Source organism: Megachile rotundata, chromosome 3, assembly GCF_050947335.1.
Source record: "Megachile rotundata isolate GNS110a chromosome 3, iyMegRotu1, whole genome shotgun sequence".
In the NCBI taxonomy this organism is placed as follows: domain Eukaryota; kingdom Metazoa; phylum Arthropoda; class Insecta; order Hymenoptera; family Megachilidae; genus Megachile; species Megachile rotundata.
In genome coordinates, this window is record NC_134985.1 from 20645575 (window position 1) to 20668315 (window position 22741).

At 41.0% G+C, this 22741-nt stretch overlaps 3 protein-coding genes across 11 annotated transcripts in view; 2 read left to right on the forward strand and 1 right to left on the reverse strand.

The window, feature by feature from the left end:
- Positions 1 to 2284, reverse strand: part of LOC100876665 (uncharacterized) — a 157046-nt gene extending 154762 nt beyond the window's left edge. For both annotated transcript variants that reach the window (XM_076530238.1, XM_012292940.2), the window contains exon 1: positions 1445 to 2284. The gene's annotated coding sequence lies outside the window, so the exon portion shown is untranslated. The remainder of the gene's footprint in view (positions 1 to 1444) is intronic.
- Positions 2285 to 2578: 294 nt separating this feature from the next.
- Dpit47 (DNA polymerase interacting tpr containing protein of 47kD) lies at positions 2579 to 4483 on the forward strand. Its single transcript, XM_003706553.3, has 6 exons — positions 2579 to 3109; positions 3220 to 3391; positions 3463 to 3655; positions 3726 to 4006; positions 4079 to 4243; positions 4335 to 4483. The coding sequence occupies exons 1-6, from the start codon at positions 2848 to 2850 to the stop codon at positions 4417 to 4419; spliced, it is 1158 nt and encodes a 385-aa protein (XP_003706601.1). The 5' UTR covers positions 2579 to 2847; the 3' UTR covers positions 4420 to 4483.
- A 269-nt stretch (positions 4484 to 4752) lies between these two features.
- Positions 4753 to 22689, forward strand: LOC100879354 (uncharacterized). 8 transcript variants are annotated; one of them, XM_076530255.1, is made up of 7 exons: positions 4756 to 5029; positions 7434 to 7549; positions 9921 to 12687; positions 14825 to 15091; positions 20587 to 20775; positions 20985 to 21120; positions 21822 to 22689. In XM_076530255.1, exons 4-7 carry the CDS (start codon positions 14869 to 14871, stop codon positions 21958 to 21960), a joined length of 687 nt encoding a protein of 228 aa, XP_076386370.1. In that variant the 5' UTR covers positions 4756 to 5029; positions 7434 to 7549; positions 9921 to 12687; positions 14825 to 14868; the 3' UTR covers positions 21961 to 22689. The 8 variants fall into 8 exon arrangements, with proteins under 8 accessions (XP_012148331.1, XP_076386372.1, XP_076386370.1 ...); XM_076530256.1 differs by having other exon boundaries at positions 7440 to 7549; XM_012292946.2 differs by lacking the exon at positions 4756 to 5029 and adding an exon at positions 6657 to 7000.
- The last annotated feature ends 52 nt before the right edge of the window (positions 22690 to 22741 follow it).

Here is a 22741-nt window from a genome sequence, read left to right on the forward strand (position 1 = left end):
ATAACTTTCAAATTTGTCAGCTTGTGATGTATGTATAATAGTAATGTTTTACTGCATTACATTAGAGGTATTGCGGTGTAACACGATTATTGGGACACTCTGTACATCGTACACGCAGCCAAGCAAAAGGAATCAGATCGCGGCGAATACGACGATACCGTTACTCTCTGTTTAGAACGGTATATATTTTACGTATATTCGTTTCGTATCGTGGGTAGAGATGTACTAGTTTATTGCGCTTCTACACGTTTTTACAAATTAAAGTACTAATTAAACGAAGTAGCTTCAAGAAACCAGCTATAAAACGAGCATGTGAAATCTGACAAATCTGAATACAATTATACACTTCGAAACTTGTGTATTAATTGTAGTATACTTATGCCGGTAAGAAAATGATAAAACGTAACATCGTAAGCCGTAAGAAATAATCGGAGCACCTGTTACTGTTACAAATGTGTTACAATCGTAACAAGCCTAAACGATCGTTATCGATGCGACGAAACAGGTAATTCACAGTTACCGATTCTCGTTTATACCCTTTAGTAAACGAGATTACGTGGAGTGTGCTTGTTTGCGAAAGAATACGCCCATCCATGGTAATCAACGAGAGAACAACATCGTCATCGTCATCAACAACAACAACAACAACAACAAGAACGGTACACAGAGGAGAACAACGTTCATTGAAACCGAACGGGTAATGAGGCGATATCGCTGTGTCGATTCTCTAGTGTCTGTAAACTTGTGCACGGAGTCCTTGGGAAAAAACAACGGTGACCTTAATACGCGTCTAACGAGACTACCGAGATACACGAACGTATCAATGAACGCTTACGTTTCCATAGAAACTGTCGTTTACCATTTAACAGGTTCGCGCGGCTGGACGTTTAAATCCAGCAGCGAACGGTTACGTGATAGAAAGAAAAAAAAAGACAGGGAAACACCCTTCGGTGTCGTTCGAACGGTCGAAAACATTTTAGCAACAATAAACTAGCACGGAAGGGTGGTGCGACATCTTTTGCAGCGTGGTGGTAGATCTTCCGAAATTGATCGTGCTTCGCAACGCGCATACTCTCATTACTACTTGCACATGACAATAAATGGACTTTTCCCCCATGGAAATGGTTAAACGTGCATGTGCGTAATGTACGAGCGAACTGACGCGATTCAGAGCGGCGCAGAAATTTTTATACGGTGAAAACCGCCGAACGATAACGATGACAACCGACAACGTACGATAAGAAACGAAGAGGGTGCGTCTAGTCGTGAACGAAAGCATCGATGGACAACTATCTATCGCGAGGGGAGGAGATAGAACGAAACGACCACAGTGTGTTGTACACACACGCATCCGCGAATGTTAAGCTTCCTAACTGGACGAGCACGGTCGTCGACATCGCGCGATACGGTTTCGTTTGACTCGTGTATACACGTTTCTACTCACCGTTGCTGCTCGAAGGGTAGAATCCGATAGTCAAGACGAACAAGCAATATTATCCAGTGTAGAATAGATGACCGGCACTACGATGCACCCTCGACAATGGCTGGCACCACATTTAAGTACACTAGATGCACTGCTTCATGTACACGCACTCTTTTTTCACCGGACAGAGAAGCCACGATCGAGCGGCAGTTCGGCACACGCGAATTCAATCATTCACTGATGTTGACCGGTTCGTGAATCGTTTAACGATTGCCAGCGTCTCGATCGAACAATTCGAACCGCCTCCGCTGCTATCCTAGGCCCACGGTGGCCATTACACTCGAGAGAGCGTGTTTTGCTTTTTTCCAAAGGGACCAACAACTCGCCCGCTCCGAGGCCGTGGAAGCGACTGTTCTCGGGAGATTCGCGGTGCGGTCTCATCGACCAATCGTATACCAGCTTTCACCGAGCGCCATCTTGCCTACCCGAACACAAAGGGGCCAAAACCCGAATGTTTGCGTAAATGTCCGAACTTTAACCACCCCTACCCGATCGACGTATCTACTCGAGCTTTTCTCATCCCTAATTTTCAATACAGATTTTATTCTACGATTATCCGCCCCTCTTTTTACAAATACCGCACCGACTAATCACAACATTTTTACTCGTCATTCTTTTAATTGTCACTTTATTATTTTTCCGCTTTCTTCACAGAAAACTGCTTATTTATGAAACGTTACTAATCGTACATCGTTAAACGATCGAGATGTTAGAATTATTTTTTCAGTACTTTTCTAAAACTTTTATACTTTTTACGATATTTAACATTTCGTGTGCATTTATTATTAAATTTGTTATTTTAGCTTCTCGTTTTCAAACTTCTAATTAAATTTTTTTTCCCTAAATTTAATTTTGTTAATAATTTTATTTTTTTTTATAAAATAATTCGTGGATACAAAAGATTGTGACAAATAAGTAAAAAATTTAATCTTTTTTAAAAGACTGTTAGGTTTGGGAAAATATTTACCAAGTATTTCTGACATATTTATTATTATTAAATTTTTTTTATAAACTTTTTGTTTCTTAACGTTTAATAATATTTGTTCTTTAAATATAGTATGCTAATGATTTTATTTTTCTCGTAATATAATTTGTGGATATCATAGAAAGTGTTTTAACAAAAATAAAATTTGTTAATTTTTTGAAATGTTTGCAAAAATACAAATAGCGCCATCACCACGACGAAACAAGAAGTTTACTCTGTCGATAGAAACGATTTCTATCTACATTACATAACCAATAAGTGACGTTCTGTTACGTGTAGTTTTAGAGGTTAGGTTGAGTGAAAACAAACAGTCTGTAACATTCTGTCTGAAATTAATTCGATTTAAAGATCAAGTTTGTATCAGGACAGTTACTTTGCAATGGAAGAAACAAGTAATAAAAAATGGACAGACGAAGAACGACTGGCACTTGCTTCAAAATTAGATGCCGAATTAGACGAGTATATTAGTAATTTAGAAAAGAAGAGTTACACTGAAGGATGGCCAGAGGATCGGTGGGAAGAAGAAATGGAGAAACACCCTTTCTTTTCGAAAAAAGCTCCAGAGCCAGGAGAGAAACTGTCTCCATTAATGGAAGGCTTGCAACAACTTAAGTATGGAGAAGATGAGAATACACCTGAAGGTTTGAGTTTGTTATTATTTGTATTTCTCTTCAATTGCACATGTAACAGTTTCAAGTTCATCGACATAAACTTTATGTAGCTATAACTTTAGAACTATATTTTTTTTTAGAACTTGCAAATAATTATAAGGAGGATGGAAACTTTAATTATAAATATAAAAAATATAGATTAGCTATTCTAAGTTATACAGAGGGCATAAGAACTAAATGCAAAGATGCCAATTTAATGGCTCAGCTATATAACAATAGAGCAGCTTCACATTTTATGTTAAAAAATTATCGGTACTTGTATTGTATTGAACTATGTAGTAGAACTTTAGAAGGTTCTGATATTTTTTTAATATAAATTACAGGTCAAGTCTTAATGACTGCAAGCATGCTCTAAAATTGAAACCAGACTATGAGAAAGCTATGAATAGAGCTGCCACTTGTTGTTTTCATATAAAGGATTATGATCAATGTATCGATCTCTGTGATCAAATGCTTGATCAACTTCCAACTAACAAAGAGATATTGAGTTTAAAATCACAAGCACAAGCTGCAAGAGTAAGATACATTTTGTGGAAAGTTCTGCAAATATTTATATAAAATTAATATAACATTTTAATATAAATAGGAACGATTGAAAAGAGATAAAAGGAAGCAAGAGAGGATGGAAAAGAAATTAGACAAAGAAGAAGAGGAACTGATAAATATCATAAAAAGTAAAGGTATCAACTTGGAATTAATTGGTGGGAGAAAAAATCCTGACTTAAAGGATCTGGAGCCTCAAGTACCACAGATAGCACAGAGTAGAGTTCATCTGGATGAACAAAATAAGCTCATCTGGCCTGTAATGATTCTGTATCCTGAAACACATCAGACAGATTTTATACAAAATTTTCACGAGGATACGTTGTATGTTTTTTAATATAAAGCATTTTCTATAATACTGACAAAAATTATTTTATTTAATAAATCCATTTGCAGGTTGATAGAACAGTTAGAGGAGCTGTTTAGTGAACCACCTGAATGGGACACGGAACGACGCTACACTCCTCAAAATATAAATATTTATTTCGAGGGTAAAGACAAATGTTCCATACATAAGGTGAACGTCCGGCATTCTCTCGGAAAAATATTACAGGACGAACGGTAAGTTCAGGAATAAAAATTCAGGAGATCCAGTCAGAAGAATAAAAGTTCAGTAATATTTCAATGATGAAGTGGAATTTTTTTATTTCAGATTCATTGTGCGTGGAGGAACCCCGGCATTCTTGATATTCGTCAAATCTAGCGAAGCCGAGAAGAGATTCTTATCCAACTACTAACTTATTGTACATATTATTTTGTAAATGAATGTTTTGAGAAAAATAATAATACGTTGTGTATCAATACCTTCTTTCATCCGTGTAATCTAGATTTAGATGTAGGTTCTACAGGGTCGAACATTTGACAAAGTAAAAAAAATTCATGCGTTTCAAATGCTTCGAACCCTGAATAATTGCTAATAGGAATGCTTAACCGTTTTAAACCTTTAATCGGATAAACCATGAGCCAGTCGGTCCCCGTTTCTGAACCTGAGACCGGCAAAGTCAGGTACAGTAGGTGGCTGAACAGTGGTGCCACCTGCAACACCTGGCCGAGCCAGGTGGGCATAAAGAGTGAGGGCCTCAGTCAGAAATTCAGTTCAAGAGACGCTCTGGAACGTGCGAATTGGTCCCGACGCGGTGTCTATCAGTATCGTTACGATTTGAATTGTGCTCGGTACGGTGAGGAGATAAGTGCTGTGCCCGAAATACGATCGAGAGTATCGGAAATCGTTTCCTCGTTGGTGAATGTTGAAGGTCACTTGGTTCAAGTTTGAATTGAGTAATAAAGGGACCTTTACGACGTGGGAGAGAAGCGGAACGGGAGGCAAACGATGCCAAAGCAATGCAGGCAAACATTCTTTTCCACCTTCTTTCTCCTCTTTTTACAAAGCCGGTTAATGACATGTTTTTGTCAACCTTCTGCATTATTAATTATCAGAATGCGTTTATACTTTGTGAGACGAGCATTCGCGTCGCAGTAATTAGCATTGTCCTTAGGGTGGGTCCCCTTGTTCTCTAAAATTCTTTTGACGGCTTTCGAAAATTCGAGGATTTTCATATTAAGAAATTTGAAAATTTGGGAATCGGGTTCTTAGGAAAGAAACTTGGGGATTTAAGGATGTAGAGATTTGCAGAAATTTGGAAATTTCTGATTGGCTGTAAGAAAGAGAACGTCGTGCCAGACCCTTCCTGATCCCTACGTTACGTCAACGAATATTCGTTCCTCCATCTCTGAAGTGCAACTTTCATCAGAAATATTCAAAGTTAATTTGAATCTAATTTTCCGAAAGGAAAGGAAAGCTCGAATGCCTAATTGAACAATGCAATATTCAAACACGTGTTTAATTTTGCAGTAAATAGCTTTTTCACTTAGACAAGATTAATGATATTTTTCTCATTCGTTGTATAAATTCCATTAGCCTTTATTGCCTTCGGAGAGAGATAATAATCTCGTGCAAACTCGTTTTCATCTTGGATAACCATGGAACTCGAAACGTAGAAAAATGGCGAACGTTGAGCGGTATCGATACCGCGAGATCGATAAAAATCGCGTGCATCCGGGTTTAAGAATATTTTAAAACAATCGGGTGTGCGTATGACCGGATAGGAAATAAAGAAGGAACGCATTCACGAAGTGAATCAGTGTCAGATACGCTACAACTGACGTGATGTTATTAGTACATACCGATGAGACAATGGCGCGTGTTAAATTATTCATGAGGTCATTGTTGCATCGTAACGCGGATTCAAACGTCGAGCAGTTTCAGCTATGATGAAACCATTGCGTTTAACCCTTTGAAACTCGATCGAAATTTACCGGTAATTTCCATATTGCCAATTTTACTCGCGGATCCTTTTACGCGTTGCTCGGAAAGTTTATTCGCGTTAAAATTGCGGCCGCTTCGTGCCCCGTCGTAAAAGTATCTCGTGAGAAGAATTTCGTAATGGAGTTATTTCTAGAAGAACCATAAGGAAATTACATATCGTACATGCTCCAACTACCTTTCTCTCATCATTCCCCCTACTCTCGTTTCTTCTTTTTATCTTCGCAAGATGGTTGTCCACAGACAAACGGATCTCTCTCGTTTAACCGTGAAGAAAAACGGGAACAACCTTCGATATTCAATAGAATCATCATTTCTAATTGTGCCAGCTACACATCTTGCTAGGATGATTAACTCCTTTGTCACCTGCCTGGCACCGAAGCTGTAAATAAATATTTATTAGTACCGGAGTTTATCTATATCCGGCGATGTCGACTCAATTTACTAGTTAAAAGACTCGACTTATCTCTGGAAGATAAGTCCGAACATTCTTGTCAAAGTATCATCCTTGTCTGATTTCACACGCGTTAATTCGACGTGACCAATCGAAGGAAACCGGTTCAGTTTCAGTCGGACTGTTGTTTTCTTTTTTATAGCAGAAACGAGAAAATCGACGACAGGAATAAATTGACTATCATGAATCAGCCGATCCTCGTAATTTTATCATCGTCGAAGTGGCGTTACGCGATTCGAGTGGACGGTACAAGGAGACTGGTTAGCAGAGGTAGTGGGAGACGGTTACGTGTCCTAGTTTCACAGGCCATGGTGGACCACCGCGATGCATCTTTGTCCGATGCCTCGAAGCTAGTGGCCGGTGTATGTCGAAAGAGTTGCGTCAGTCGGGAAGAAAAATCTGCGAACCGAACCGGTTGTAACAACGAGTCAATCCGTTCGGGAGAAAAAATGTCAAGATATCGCCGTCCGGATCGAATCGCATTACGTTCAGCGACAGACGTACCCCGGATACCTATCTTGACCCTGGCACGCGGAGAAAGGTGAAATTGCCGTTTCGACTGGAAAAGCGGTTCGCTGAAAATTTTACGCGTTTCGAGGTCCCATCGTTTGGAACTTTGAAGGATTTAAATTCGAGAGAGCTCTCGACGATTCCGTCTTGGTACGACTGTTTAGAGCAATTTGGACGTTTGGAATTCAGGGCGCCTCAAAGTTTAAGTGTTTCAAATTCGCGAGGGGGTTCGAATCTTTGGGACTCGATAGGTTTCGGGAAGTTGAAATGCTTCAAACTCTATTCGACATTCGGGCTCGTTAAATTCGAAGAGGGAAAGTTCGAGTGCCTCAAATAGAACTTAGCCTCAAACGTCCTCGATCACTTACGATCAATCCGCAGGAATAAAAATTGCCGGTGTTTTTGAAAAGTTGGTATCATTGAAACGATATTCAACGTTAATCGCCACTCTTGATTTCTGTCAGGAGCAGAGATACGAGAGAGCTGAGGTACAAAGAGATCGCGGCTGGCGAAGACTGGAGGGACTAGAAAGATATGAGAAAAAGATAAGAGATATAGCGGCAAAAGGAAGAAAAAAAAGGTAAAAAAGAGGAATGAAAGGTAGAGAGCTGACAGCAAAGGAGAAACGGGAGAACAAAGAGACGCGAACGAGACAGAGAAGCAGAAACTGGCAAAATGTAAGAGCTAGGAAAATACAAGAACGTGTGCGCGACTATGGAGAAGCGGGATGATGATGAGGTCGACTGAATGCCGTTAGACCGTATCACGATGCAGCCACGTAGCCTCGTGTGAAACATCATCGCCCGCTAGGAAAAAGATGAAGCAAGCGAAAGGCGTAAAAGTACGAGACAACAGAGATGATTTGACAAAGAGCCAACGAGCGATCTGTATCCGTCTGTTTGCGACGCGACGCTTCTTCCATGAAATGGAACTTTGTCTACCGGTGTCGATAAGTATCGATAATGTCGTTCGAGTTCAGAAGAACGGAGTTCGAGTAGCAATATATTTTTTCGTTTCAGATTTTGAGTTCCTTACGCGAACAAAAGAACGATAGAAGTAGGTCTTGAGGGAAAAAAGATACTTTTATTCTGCTTTCTAAAACGCTTATTTTCTAGACTCGTTTTCTAAAACGCTGAAAAATGCTCGACTTTAGAGAGGAGACAACCAGAGATGTTTGCGCATCAGGCTCCACTGTGTTTATAGACAGAATAATTAGAGCAGAGGAGAAAGTGTAGAGATTACGTTTTGAGAGAGATGTTATCTCGAAACAGTCTTTCCAACGTAATTATGAACATTAATTACTGTACTGGGCCGAAGACTGAGGCTGGCAAGGTTGGCTTTAGACTCGGGAGTGAAGAATGGGAGATTTGGAAACCTGACACGACAATTTGCGGTTCTGAAAAGTATTTTGGGAAATGGAAAGATTAAGAGTTTTATAAATCGATACGTTGCAAAATTGTGAAGTTAGAAATTGTCTTCACAAAATGGTGGTTAATTTAAAATCAGTAGAAACCTAGTTCGTCTCAAAAACCTAGTTAAACAGACATCCTAGTTGCGGGAATGAGCATACGAGATAAGCTAATAAACTGGATAGGAGGATGTAATAATCGTTGCGTAATTATTATATCTCAAGGGAAAGGAAAACGTTTAATCGAGCATGTATTTATTCTTAATCGACGCTTTATTACCTCGTCTCGAGATAGTTCGTTGTCGTTTTTTCATCAACATAACTGGTATTAATGTCAGCGATTTCGCTTCAAGGTTTCGATTACGAAAATCAACGCGACCAGATCATCGAGACCAGTTTGAACTTAAACTCATTCTCGTTCGCGAGAAGCCCGTTCCGCGGTGTACACACTTTATCACGGATTACCCGTCCAGAAATTCGTCGCGGCTCTTTTCTGCCATTTTGCGAAACGCCAGCGTTTCCTCTTTTTAAGTATTTTTCGGCCGCAGTGAATGCGAGCGTGCGCGCACGACCCGCTCGCAAATTAGTTCGAGTTACTTCCGGTTGGTATAATTCCGCCGGAACAGAAATGGACGGTAACGGAGTAACACTTAAACAATTTGTAAAAAGTGAAGCGCCGCGTAACACGTGGACGTGTGAATGCAATATATTACGTTCGCGCAATTGCTGTTCCAGTTACGTCAAGAATGCTACTCGACGGTGTTATTCATGAATACCAACGTAAACTCATTTTGGAAACATTGAAAAATAACTGGAGATAGCAAGAAAGATTGAATAACACGCGATGAAAGCTGCAAATGTATTGTATGTTCATTAAACGAAGCTTCTGCAAGCGCCCGTTCTTGTATTCATTTTTAAACGTTATCGATTTTATTCTTCTCCGCTTAATCTACAAAATTTTGACGTACACTTCACAGAAAATTAAACCTCTTCGTAAATTATTTCATTTTCGAGAACGCTACAGCGACGATTCTCTTACACCTATCTTTTCGTTGATATCTCAATTTCAGAGTTTCAATTTAGTTTTACAGAGATTCTAGATGAGGAATTTTAAATGCGAGACGTCGAGCCGTTTCTTGAAAATCTCTTTCTCTCCGCGTGAAATCTTTTGTCCGACTTCATTCTATGTTACGTTATATATAGGGTGTCCCATTTTTACCTATTCGACTATCTCCAAACTATCCGTGCATTATCGTTCGATAAGAAAAGAAATTTGGAACCTTCGCTCGGCATTATGCTACCACTATTATCGACGCGGAATGTTCAATTACCCCGATATAAGTCGAGTTTCATTCGAATCCACGAGGACCACATTCGAAATTCAAGAACCTTTACGTCGAAGATATCTTCGAAGAGAATCGAATCGGAATTCGCTTGAAAATTTGTAGAAAAAAAGGGAGTAGTTTGTAATGGGTGAAAAAGGGACACCTTGTAGATGTATCATTTTCGAGCTCACGACTTACGTGGACTGCATTGTTTACAGTTGACACAACGCGAAACGGTGTGGCTGGAAGAAAAGAGTACGTTGCAACGCGGCTTCCAAGGAACCTGGACATCGAGCGGTACTCGAGAGGAATCCCGAAGCATCGTAGATACAAAATCGTGCGACGCTCGGCACAATAACTTCCGGTGAGAGGGGGAGTTAAATACGATACATGGCTTGACACAATTTCAAACGCGTACGCGTCCCGATCGTTCGCCGCAGATTCTGCAGTTTATTACAAATCGAAGACACGAGATCTGTGTCCAGTTTCTTTCCTCTCTTAGGTATCGTTCCGATTATCGTGCCAGCTCCGCACTTATTCTCGCTCGCCTGCACCGCGACCGGAGAGTACAGGATTAACAAGGACACGTGTTCTTCTTTGTTTTTACGATTTTCCTCGAACGAATCAAGGAGCGAACGTGGTTCAATTAACGCGATTACTATCGCCGAGGAGTACAGCACGGTAGCCGGTAACGGACGCATTAAAATTTTAATTCGACCAGACAAGCCGGATAGCTCTTTTCTTTTTCGAGATTCTAACTAACCTCGCGGAAAAATCGACCAACGACTCGGCTCGCCTAAGTGGTCGTTGAAAAAGAAACGGAAAAGAGAGGAGAGAATCAAGAAGGGTGGACCTTTCGAGGACGAGACGAAAGCAACGAGGAGAATATTCATGAAAAACACTGGGAACCCGTAACTTTCAAAGGATTTCACCCTTTATCATTTAAAGCAGGGAGAAGGCAACACGCGAGGAGGAAACCCAGCCTCGTGTTTTCGCTCTTACATGCAAATAAAGCGTTTTGAAACGGTGTCCGGTAGTCGAGGCGAAAAACTTTCGAACACCTATGCCGGCGTGTTTAATTGATAACCGAAAGCGCGGAGAAAAAAGATACCGTAGGACGATTTTCTCGTCGAAAGTAACCGGCAGTTCACGGGAAAACAATCTTCCGCTCGAACAGAGATAGTCGGGCGCAAAAATTCAATTGCGGTACTGAATCACGACTGCTTGATAAAGAATCGTCGAAAAAGGAGAAAGAAATCTCATTGAACGCCACCAGGAAAACGGTTTTGTACCCTCGTTTCCTCGAATCGTTGAAAAAATAACTGGGTCAGATCCGCTGGAGGAGAGGCAACGATTCGAATTTATAATCGATAGACTGTCGAATCCGCGATTCCTCGGAACCAAAGAAAAGCAATCTTGATCGAGTCGAGGAGAGCTACATCGTTCGATTACTCGTTACGCCGTCGATAAAAAGGTGAAAGGAAACCACGACAAACAATAGATCGTTTCGTTCGGTTCGATCGATTCGGCTAATAGGAAGAGCTTAAGTTTCACGGAAAACGACAAACGATTGCGACACTCCTTAGATAATATCGATAAACTTACTTACTTCGACAACGTCTTAGTAACCTAATTCGCAACAGATATCCATAAAAACACTTTCAAACATTAAACAGTTCTACGGGTGGATTTCGAGCCACACTCCATCAACGAATCAGTAAATAACGCACGAAGCTTGGCAATATTCAGGAACTTATAAAGCACTCGATCGGGTAATACTAAAGCTATAAAGGTGTCGACAGCAAGATTTAGCAAGGAGTACGAAACTAAACTGCAAGGATGTCCACACGAATTTAGAGGAAGGAAGAAATCCAGAGAATCGAATATAGTTGCGTATAAACAAGTCCAGGAGTGAGATTCAGGATCCATAACGTACACAATTACAGTTAGATTAAACAGAAATGGTCAGGTGCAGCTAGAGCTAGATTTAGCCAGGATCCACAAGGAACGTCATTAGATTAAACAGTAGCAGTGACCAGATAAGCTTGAATCACCTATAAAGATTTCATGCAGAATATTACCAAATACAACTATCTATAAACTGCACGAAGGTGAAGCTACAGCCAGGTTTATCAAGGAATCTATAATCAGTGAATGTAATTACATGTAACGAGTATCCAGAAGTTATAGCAAGATTATCAAGAAATAAAGAATATCTCTGAATGCAATTATATAACCAGTGTCCAAGTTAACAAATCCATAGAACACCGCTGACAACTATAAACCAACGAGGTGAAGTTAAAACAAGATTTACAGAGAAACAGAATTAAATTACAAATAAACAGAAGTATAAATTTGAAGTCAGATTCCGTGAAGTATCTACGAAGTACCGCAGTCAGAATTGTCCAAATAACAAGGTTGCAAAGTGTAACTAAAGTTCGAGGAAGAATAAGAATTCGAGTAGAAACAGTCCGAGTAAAGTTGCATCGAGGGTCGATCCATAAGAGGATCGAAAAGGCGTAGCAATCGGTAAACATAAATTTTCCACGCTGATCGTGCAACCGGAGTACGAGTTCGCGGAGAGCAAGGGATCTCCCTTTTTCTTCAAAACGGTGGGAAGGAAGTCACGAAACACGGCGAACCACTACGGGGTGCACTACACGGGCTCGTACGCGTACAGCAACGGGGCACCGAGCGTGTACAGTGGCTACCCGGCGAACGGTGGCTTCGTGCAGCAGCCTCATCTCCATGAAGACTATCGGCCGATTTACTTTTACGTAGCGCAACCGTATACCATCCCGTATACGTTCGCGAAGAGGCCGAGACCGTCCTCTTTGTCGAGGCCCGGCAAACAGCCTCGCAACACCAACTGTCGCGTCAAGTTCTCGAAGAGGCTCGCCAACCACGATTTCTCAGAGAAGGTCAAGCGGGGCGAGTTCTCGAGGAGCTTGAACCAGGTGCACTTCGTCGAGAACCAGGGACAAGGTACGTGGCCTCACGTTTTGCATCCGACTGTATCGCGCGCAAACTTTCGAAACGTTGCTCCGAAGTTTAGTTGTGCACGGCAAGTTGCGAGCCGGGACAAAGCGACGGACAATAGCGGTGGACACCAGCTCCGGGCAGTGATTAGCCTGTCTGTTTAAGAGTGAAGGAAGCTTCTTCACCGTTCAAGTCGAATTTCCACCCTGTGGTTGTTGCCTGTTCAAGCAACTTGCTGACCAGAACTAAACTTTGGCTTATCAGATTGTTAATTGAAGCGTCGTGGCTGCGACGTTGACAATTTATTGATAAACACAGGTATTTCGAATTCGTTAAAAAGTTGCGCGAAATCGTGTCGAAGAAAGTTGTATTTGCATTCGAACAAAACTTGTCCAGTTTGAAACGCTGAGTGGGGGTGTTCTTCGGAGACACAATGGTAGAAAGTCACTGATGGCTATTTTCGATGACAATGCTCGAAATAATTAGGGGGTCGTTCGCTCTGGCTGTTTGGTCGTTTAACGAGATACACGATACGCTGTCTGAATTGGACATTTTGATCCCTGGAAAACTCATCCCGATTGCTTTGTATACAATACGATTTTCGATTTACTTTATTGTTCTTTTTATGTTCCTTTCGAACACCGTAAATTAGGGTAACATTAGAGTGGTCATTTTTGGTCTTCACTTCATTCATTTTTAAATTATCTCATTGATACTTCTAGCCACTTGGTTTTGTCTCAACAATTTAGAACGTTAAGTCTAATTTCTATATAGGTACTTCTGCATATATGTACGTCATGTATGGAGTCAAGCGAGATGAAATGGTTCGTGGAAACTAAATTTTCCATCCCGAGGCGCTTTCACGCCCATGGATTTTTCTAGCAGGCGGATAATTGTTGCGAAAGTGGCATAGTTAACCACACTATAATTTAAATGGTCTGTCGTCGAAGCCCACACTAGATCGTCTTGTTGTTCCAGCAGCGTTCGTTTGCAGGAAAGAGAAACCGCTTCGAGAGAAAGGAACGTTCTCCAAATATAAGGTGTTATTTCGAGGACAGGTCTTTCTTATTTAGACGACAGATACGCAACCGCTTCTTTTTATGCAAAGAGAAACGAGTCGTTTGATGTGCATTCCGGAGAAAAGTTGACATTTCTGACATTTTTCTACGCGCTTTCGTTCTCGACGTAAAAAAACCCAATCTGGCTTCGATAATATATCGAAATTGTGTCGCGAAGTTTACCGGAGGACTCGTAAGTGTTAACTGGAGTTTTCAAGTGTCGAAGGCAGCGGAAATTTTAGGAACACTGCAGCTATCGAACGATCTTAGAAATTCCGGGAGTTCCTAGACTTTAGAGTTTAGAGCCTAAGGAGGTTCGGAGGTTCCAAAGGTGTCGAAAGGTTTCGTAGACTTTCAAAGTTTCCAAAGACATTGGACGTTCCAAAAGTTCTGGAGATATCAGACGTTCCAGAAGGTTTCAGATCTTCGGGTATCTCGAAAATCTTTGAACCATTAGATGCTGTCAGAGCCGAAAGTACTCGAAAGACACGGAGGTATCATAAGTTCGGGAAGATTCGAATACTGGACCAAGAATCCAAAGACGTTCTTCAGGTTCCGAATCTCGGTGATTCCGCCGATATCAAGATCAAGAATTCCCCTGTCGGAACTTCTTCTGGGACCCGTTAGGCCATCTGTATCGAGTTCCATGTAACCAGCGACGTCCGTATCGAATTCTGCGAACCTGAGATCGTCTCCTATCAACTTTCGACTTTTTTCAAGTGCCAGTTATTTGCATAATTCTTCTAAATCGCAGGTTGGTTTCCAACTTCCGAGTAATATCTAGACTGAGGTCCCTAGACTCATACACTTATAATATATTAAAAAAATTTCCTAAATTCTTCAAGTACTCTAATGTCTCAGAACCCTAAGATCAGCTTCCAGTTTTAATTCTCCCAGAGGATTAAATTCCAATTATCGTATCGTTACCTGGAACTCCACAAAAAAAAGCCAAGAAAACTTGTTCTTGTAAGTCGCAACGTACCAAACTTTATCGAACTTGTTTCCAGAATGAAAGGAATGCGGAGCTGCATATCCGCTACGACTCTCGCCATTCGTTCATTTCTTTCAACCTTTCTCTTGTCCAGTGATCTCGAACTACCCGAAGGCTGGCTTGCCGCGTGACCCGAGGATGACGTCGATGTTTCGAAGGGGTACCATTTTTGCCACGTACTTTTTGTCGCTGCTCGGCGGAGGGTTGATCTGTGCTGCCCTAGTAACCCAACACTGGGTCGAGGCACGACCTCTCAGAACACCGAATCCCCAGGAAAGCGCCGGTCGCGTTCATTTTGGTCTTCTTCAAGGCAAGAAGGAACTGAACGTCGCCTATGGATGGAGGACCTATCACATCTCTGGTAAGTTTTTTATTTTTTTTGTTCTTTCATTTAAACGTGTGTAATTATTGTCAAATTTGGAAGTTGTTAGTTCAAGTTCTAATTTTAGAAAATTACCAAAGTCTTAAGCTATTGAAATCTTATTCTGAAAGTAAGTTTTCTACTTTTCTTTGTCTTTTTATCTAAATGTGTGTAATTATTTCATTGTCAAATTTGGAAGTTGTTAGTTCAAGTTCTAATGGCAGCAAATTACCAAAGTCTTAAGCTATTGAAATCTTATTCTGAAAGTAAGTTTTCTACTTTTCTTTGTCTTTCCATCTAAACGTGTGTAATCACTTGATTGTCAAATTGAAAATTTATTAATTCAAGTTCTAATGTTAGTAAATTACTAAAGTCTTAAACTATTGAAATCTTATTCTGAAAGTAAGTTTTCTACTTTTCTTTGTCTTTCCATCTAAACGTGTGTAATCACTTGATTGTCAAATTGAAAATTTATTAATTCAAGTTCTAATTTTAGAAAATTACCAAAGTCTTAAGATATCGAAATCTTATTCTGAAAGTAAGTTTTCTACTTTTCTTTGTCTTTCCATCTAAACGTGTGTAATCACTTGATTGTCAAATTGAAAATTTATTAATTCAAGTTCTAATTTTAGAAAATTACCAAAGTCTTAAGATATTGAAATCTTATTCTGAAAGTAAGTTTTCTACTTTTCTTTGTCTTTCCATCTAAACGTGTGTAATCACTTGATTGTCAAATTTGAAAGTTATTAATTCAAGTTCTGTCAGCAAATTACCAAAGTCTTAAGCTATCGAAATCTTATTCTAAAAGTCCAAATGCTTATTTAGCCGAATTTTCAAGTTCGCCAAAATCTTAAGTCCCATATTAAAATTCTAAATTAACGTACTCTGAGTTCCTAAGTTTCTAATTCCCAATTTCGAGCCTAGCTAACGTGACAATTGTAAATTACATTCGCTACCTCGTGTAAAGCCGATTCGGTCAGCCTCGAGTTGTAAAGGCGTCGAATGCGGGCGGTAACCAGCACACGTCATCGCTGATCGTAAAAAACCACCAGAAAACGCCGGTACTGTTCGTCGAATTTACTTTACCGTGAAGTTTACGTGTTAACACACTGACCACGTATTTATTCTCGTACACTGACCATGAATACCTGCTAAGATATTCAATTTGCTTCTTGTTAATTCTCGTTTCCAGCGAGTAGCTCGTTACCGAATAATTAGAATAAGTCGAATACGCGATTTCCGAAGGAGCATTCTTCGTACCATTGACAAGTGAACCGTTTCGGAAAATGTGGACATTTTAAAGCAAGTGGAAATCTGGCTTGTAACCTCGGCTAATATCGGTCGAGCAGTTATCGTCGCAGAGAACCGCACGAGGAAGATTCTGTTGGTGCTTGGGGCAGGCGGTGTGATACTGGGGGCCATAAATTTCGCCGGATAGTTGGCCAAAGCCCGAGAATCTCATTCGGCATAACTGTACCTGCACGCGATCTCTGCGGTAAACGAGGAGACTCGCGAGCACCTCTGCCATAAATCCTGCATTTGATAATCGTTCGATCAGCTTCGGTTCGTTTTGTTCCGCAGACGCTCTCTTTCTGTTATTAGTCACGAAATCGAGCTAATGCTGCTCGTACCTCGTTCTTCATGCTACGTTGATCGATTCGATCGTTTGCATATCGCGATCAGCTTCGTGAAAAACTTTTGATGGATCGACTACGGATCTCCCGTTCAACGCTGATTACGGAGGTGCGATAAAGTGTTGCGTTGTATCGCTATGAAACGCATTGTCTCGAAATTAACGCGTTTACCGGGTCATATTGCATTCTGCTCGATTATTAAATAAAAAGAACTTAATGTTAACGTCTGAAGATTCCCACGGTACACATCAGAAGATCGTAATTCAAGGAGTATCTTTCATTTATCGAAGAAAACGAGGCAAAAAGATGAGATCTGTTCGGAACAGAAACGCGATACGTGACTTTCGTCGGTGGCGGAAAGTTGTCAGGAAAAGGGATTTTAATATTCTCGGTGGTCAGCGGAGGAAGTCGATGATACGAGTTAACCGGCGTGCACGTGAAAGTCGACCACGAGGCACGGCCGAAGATTTTTGCGCTCTCGGAAACCTGTTTCTGTTCCTATTGTTACGATCGCTGGTTGGCTAGCTACTCTCGCGGACGGAATCTTTCCCTCGGCTCGCTTTTCTTTGCTTCGAACCGCCTCCGGTGTCGACGGGAACGCGTGGGAGACGCGTAAAGCGTCCTCGAACGCCTTGATGAAATCGTGCTTGGAAATTACAAGCAATCTCCACGTATTTCCGTGATCTAATGATTATTTCTTCTGCAACAATCCCGGAAGCTACCGAAACGAGTCGCGCATGTATCAGCAATTTTCTTCTCGAATGTGGAAAGATACGAACGTGTGAAATTTTCGAAGGGTTCTTTCGCATCAGCTTCGCTGATTTTGAGATATTATGAACATGTACTGTGCGAAATATGAGAATAGTTCGGGTGGGATTATGGTTGCTCTTACGAGTGGTTATAGTTGGATCTCCGAAATTTCGGAACCTCCAAATTACAGAATTTGCAGATCCAATTACGAGTAGCAGTAGTAAATTTTATTAACAGAAGGCACCCTGCAGTTACAAACTGTAGACTAGGTTGACAGAGTTGTAGAATTTATTAGCTTCGAAATACGACCTGCAACTTGTGTGTAATAAACACGAAGCAATTCGTATTTTTACACAAATCGAATTAGCTTTCAACTTTCGAAATTGACAAATTCCCAAGCCGCGAATATCCAAATTCCCCTAACAGTAAATCTGCAATCTCTAGTTCCATAACTGTTCATCTCGGCACGAGATCTCCCTGTAGAATAATGTAGCGAGTCGCGTGCTCGTGCACGATTAATTCGTTTGTTGATGGTCGGTGAACGATGTCGAGAGAAAGGCAAGTAATTAATAAGCGATTACACCGATCCTGTAGCGGCACGCATACCGATCGAGCATGCTCGCAGTATCGCTGTCGCAGCCGGGATAAAAATGCAAGGCCGTTAGTGACCCACGTTCACAGGAACGTGTGCACGCCACTATCGACTACGTACTATCGAGTACGTGATCGAGCTGGAACATTAGTCCCTTCGGAACTATTGGCCTGCTTCAATGAAAGAGAAACGTTCCTCGTGACGCGTGTCAACGATCCCATTGTCCTTATCGAGGGACGTATAGATGGAAACACGCCGAGCGCACCGCTTCGATACGCTCGTCGAGCCGGTACGTTTTCGCACGCAGATACGGAATCTGTCTGTCGAGTTAACGGGGATTCTTTGTGCTCGAACACAGCCAGCCATTTGCATTTAAACCGTTTTAGGAACAGAATATTCACCGGCGACCTGAATTAATACCACGGCCGTATGATTTCTACAGCATCTTCTCTTCTGTTTTCCTCCTCTTGCGCGAAAATAGAATTAATAAAATCAAAGGAGGTAGCGACCTCTTCGAGCGAATGGAAGATGGAATGAAAGGTAAACGAGTTTGCCTTTGAACGCAACCTTTCGTTACGCTCTTTTCGAGTCCTCTTCAAATATTTCATTATTATTTATATACTTTGCTAACCGTGTCCAACAGGTAATTAATCATCGGCGCAAGATGACCGTTCTTCAATTCCGGGCTGTAGAATTAACCCCTTGCACTATTTTGACGAGACTGACTCGTCACGCAATCATATTTCGGCCGTAATTAATTTTACTCGAATTTTTAGTACACTTCAGTTTGGAGTTCAAGTCCAATTTGCATAGTCAACGATTGTATAATAACATATTGACATAACATTTCAAATTTTTTTGTCTGTTTTAACACTAAACCTACCGGCATATAGCGTATACTTCATTCGAAATTAAAAATGAAGTTAAAAAATAAATAAACGAATGACGAAACGTAAAATAGAACATACATTTATTCTTCATATGGATGAAAATCAATGTAGATTTGAACAAAATGTGTATCTTATAATTAAAAACTTATGGAGCGGTCATTTGACCGGTTTGGTACTTTTAGCGTTAATATTGTAGCTGTAATTAATCAGTTCTGACTGACGCACCTGACAAATAAGTGATAGTGCAAGGGGTTAAAAACACTTTAGAACTTATGAGTTTATTTGACAAACGGCAAGAACCGCACGCTGGTACTGCCACACAGAAATCTGATTTTTTTTCAAGTTTTTCGTTACAAATATATATAAGGGTAATAGTGGATGGTCAAGGTACAAGGGACAGTAACAGAGTACAGGAGGCTAAATGAGCTGGAACTATGACTAACATATGTTTACGTTACGATAACTTGATGATGAGTTGATACAACACCGTACTGAATTTATTTCCATCTGGAACAATTGGGAGTCGCTTGTTTCGAACAGGTACCAAAACACCTCACTTGCTTTCTCTATAAGTATGATTTCTTCGAACAGAAAACGCGGTTACTCTGCCGTAAATTAAGCTTAATAGCCTCTCGTCGATGGCAAGATACCTGTCCTTATTTTCCTCCAAGCAATTGATTCGCCAGGAAAATTTTAAACACGATTCCGATACTCGACACCTCGCCGCAGATGGCATGAAACTGCTTGGCCGCAAGATGGCCTGATTATCATCCTGATACATTCTCCTCGTGTTCATAGCGTGTTCGATCCGTTCGTTACGTCTCTGAATGGATGTAGAGCGGAACAGAAAACTTCTTTTCTTTCAAGTTTTTTCGTCAAACTTCGGGATCGATGCGAAACACGCTGGAAAACAGATCTGGAAACGTGATGTGGAAGAATCGCTGGAAGGACGGAAAATGTTGCTCGGGAAAATTGATTTCGAGAGACAGAGAGTCTGATAGGAAACATCTAGCAACTATCGAAATTCTGGAATATTGATGCGGGAATAGGACAGTGTACTTTTTGGAACCGTTCCAGATGAAATTTCTACTACAGCAGACTCCCGTTATATCGCCACCGCAGGAAGATTAGATACACCTTTATAGAGAAAATTTCTTATTAATAAACATTTCGTTGTTACCGAATGATTTACAAGGCAAGGAGCTGTTGTCGAGCAATTCCTGAGACTCTTTGGTGGACGCAATCTGTTACCTTCATTCACCGGGAACCTCGTCCCGGGTTAATTAAACAGTCCGTTATTTGCGATGCGATGCAACTTGAACTAGCCAAAGTAAGAGTATTTACTGCGCGCTTAATTATTCATTGCTCGCTACGATAACTTCTGTTTGCACGCCAATCTGGCTGCGATTCGATTCGCTCGGAAAAACTCGATGAAATTTTTGCCTGGCGACGGTAATTCTGGAATAAATATGCTAACATTTATGTCCTTTGCGTTTATCTTCCAGAACTCCCAAGAGAGTTCGTTTAAATTCAGATCCTTCTTGATACGCTCCTCTGATTAATTCGTAACGCGCACGAGAGCTACCGGCGGCCTCCACTTTTTTAAGTAATTTATGTGGTTCGTTACAGTGCCTCAGATGATCAAACAAGATCCTACGGTGATGTCTTGGGGACTTTGGATTAGCACCTTAACGACAACCTCGGCGGCGCTTGTCACCGCGGGCTTAGCCGCTCTCCTCGCCGTTTTGAACACAGCCACCTCGCCGAGGTCGAAAATCCTCTCGGATCCTGGCGTGTACTTCATAAACATCCTGACGCGTAAGTTCCCAGCTGAATTTCCTTGTTAATCTGACAACAGCTTTCCGGCAATAAATTTACGGAAAATTAAGGAAATACTACAACTCAATTTCATTCTCATAACGTTAGATCCAATCACAACTTGCAATTGGAGTTACACCTCTGTATCTAACGATGCAAATGATGTGAAAAAAAATGTCAAACATTGACACTATCCGTGTTTGTTTCAGTGCTAATGTGCCTGGCGAGTACGAGCACCTGGTTGGCACAGTATTACACGAAGCTGTACTTCAACGTGCTGCCAAAGGAGGACATCGACAATATGTGGACCAGCGAAGGCTCGGCCGAGTTGGGTTATTCGTTTTGGTAAGAGAGAGACCGAAGTCTCTTGTTTCTCTGCTCGATTGTTCGCCGGTCCATTGAGAGTATGAAAACTCAGACTCAACCGATCATCCGCCGTTTCGTGGTTATTGGCGAACCCTGAAATCTGCACTCCAATACCCGGGGACATTTTTCGACGTTACATAAAGCCTCTCCGTTTATCGATCGTGTCGCGAAACGCGGTTTGTGTCTCGCTAGGGGTACGATATCGAGATCTATGGATCTAGGGACATGTGGAGCTATGATACGGGGAGCTAGGGATTCGGTGATGCGGTCATTTGGGAATGGGGGGGGGTTTAAGAATTCGAGGATGTAGAAATTTAGAGATTTGGAAGATGAAGAATGAGATTGAAGGATGAAGAGAATTGAAGATTGAAGGAACTCTGAGAACTTAGAAAAGTAAAATTTGCATGGACCCGAAAATATATGAGAATGTATGCCAAGTGCCGAAATTCCTAAACCCCGAATCTAAAATCCCATATTTCCAAAATTAAAAAATTGCAAATAATCTCCAGATCTCAAATTTCTCTTCGATCTAAGCTCCCCCTAAATTCCACTCCCCAACCTCCCCCAATTCGTCCTAAATTCGCAAAGTTGTCTTCGGAAGATTGCCACCTATTGTAGCTACCTTCGATAACAAAAGATCGAAAGATAAAATACCGATACCTTTTGGCGAATTTTTGCAGGCTCGTGGTGTGCGCTGGCGTGGTGCATTTAATCAGCATAGCATTGGTCGGCTGGGGCTTGGGGCGGGACAAGATCGAACGTCTGGAGACAATTCCAGCATTGGAGGAAAAGACAGCAGCGGCAATAATGCTGTATTGAATCCCATCGCTGTTGAGACGAATGTTCAAAGGAAAGAACAGATCCATTACAGAAATGAAACAGCGCTCGGAGATGGCGCAACAATGGGAGAAGTCCATCGAACGCGGAGAGCAAAATATTCCCGTCGTTCAACTGTGTATTCTGTGAAGTTCCTACATGTTGGCATTTCTTTTTCCCAAGTGAACAGGACCGACGTTAAATACTCTTCGAGTTTCGCAGGTTTTTATGCATGAGTTGAGTTTGCTGCATTCGATTGCGCTTGATACGCGAGTTCAGTGGAAATGTGCGATAACCGAGCGGCTTTTGTGTAAAATTATCATATTTTCAACGATGAATCCAATTATTTTGTAAGACGTATTCCCTCTTATCGAAATAGTATTTATATCACGTCGAATCTTTGTTTATGGTGTTACTTTTATTACTATTTCCTATGCGCCTATTTAGTCATTTGTCTTCATTAATCTCTAAATTAACGTTTACTTAAGAACTTTTTAACGCTTCGTATGGTTGTGTAATTAAAGATTAGAACCGTAAGAATGTTGTCTTCGTTAAAAAGACTCGTAGCGATCGAGGGGATAAATCGATTTTGTGGCTTTTTTTGTACGAGTTAGGATGTAAATAGAAACGGAGTTTGATACTCTGTAGTGATTTATTTATTATGTAGTATTTTAATTACGAACTATATCATAAATGTAATAATAAAACAATTAAAAAGACAATTACGGATAAGATGCGTAGATCTTCATTTATATCATAATAATGAGGTCGGTTTTCGCGTTCG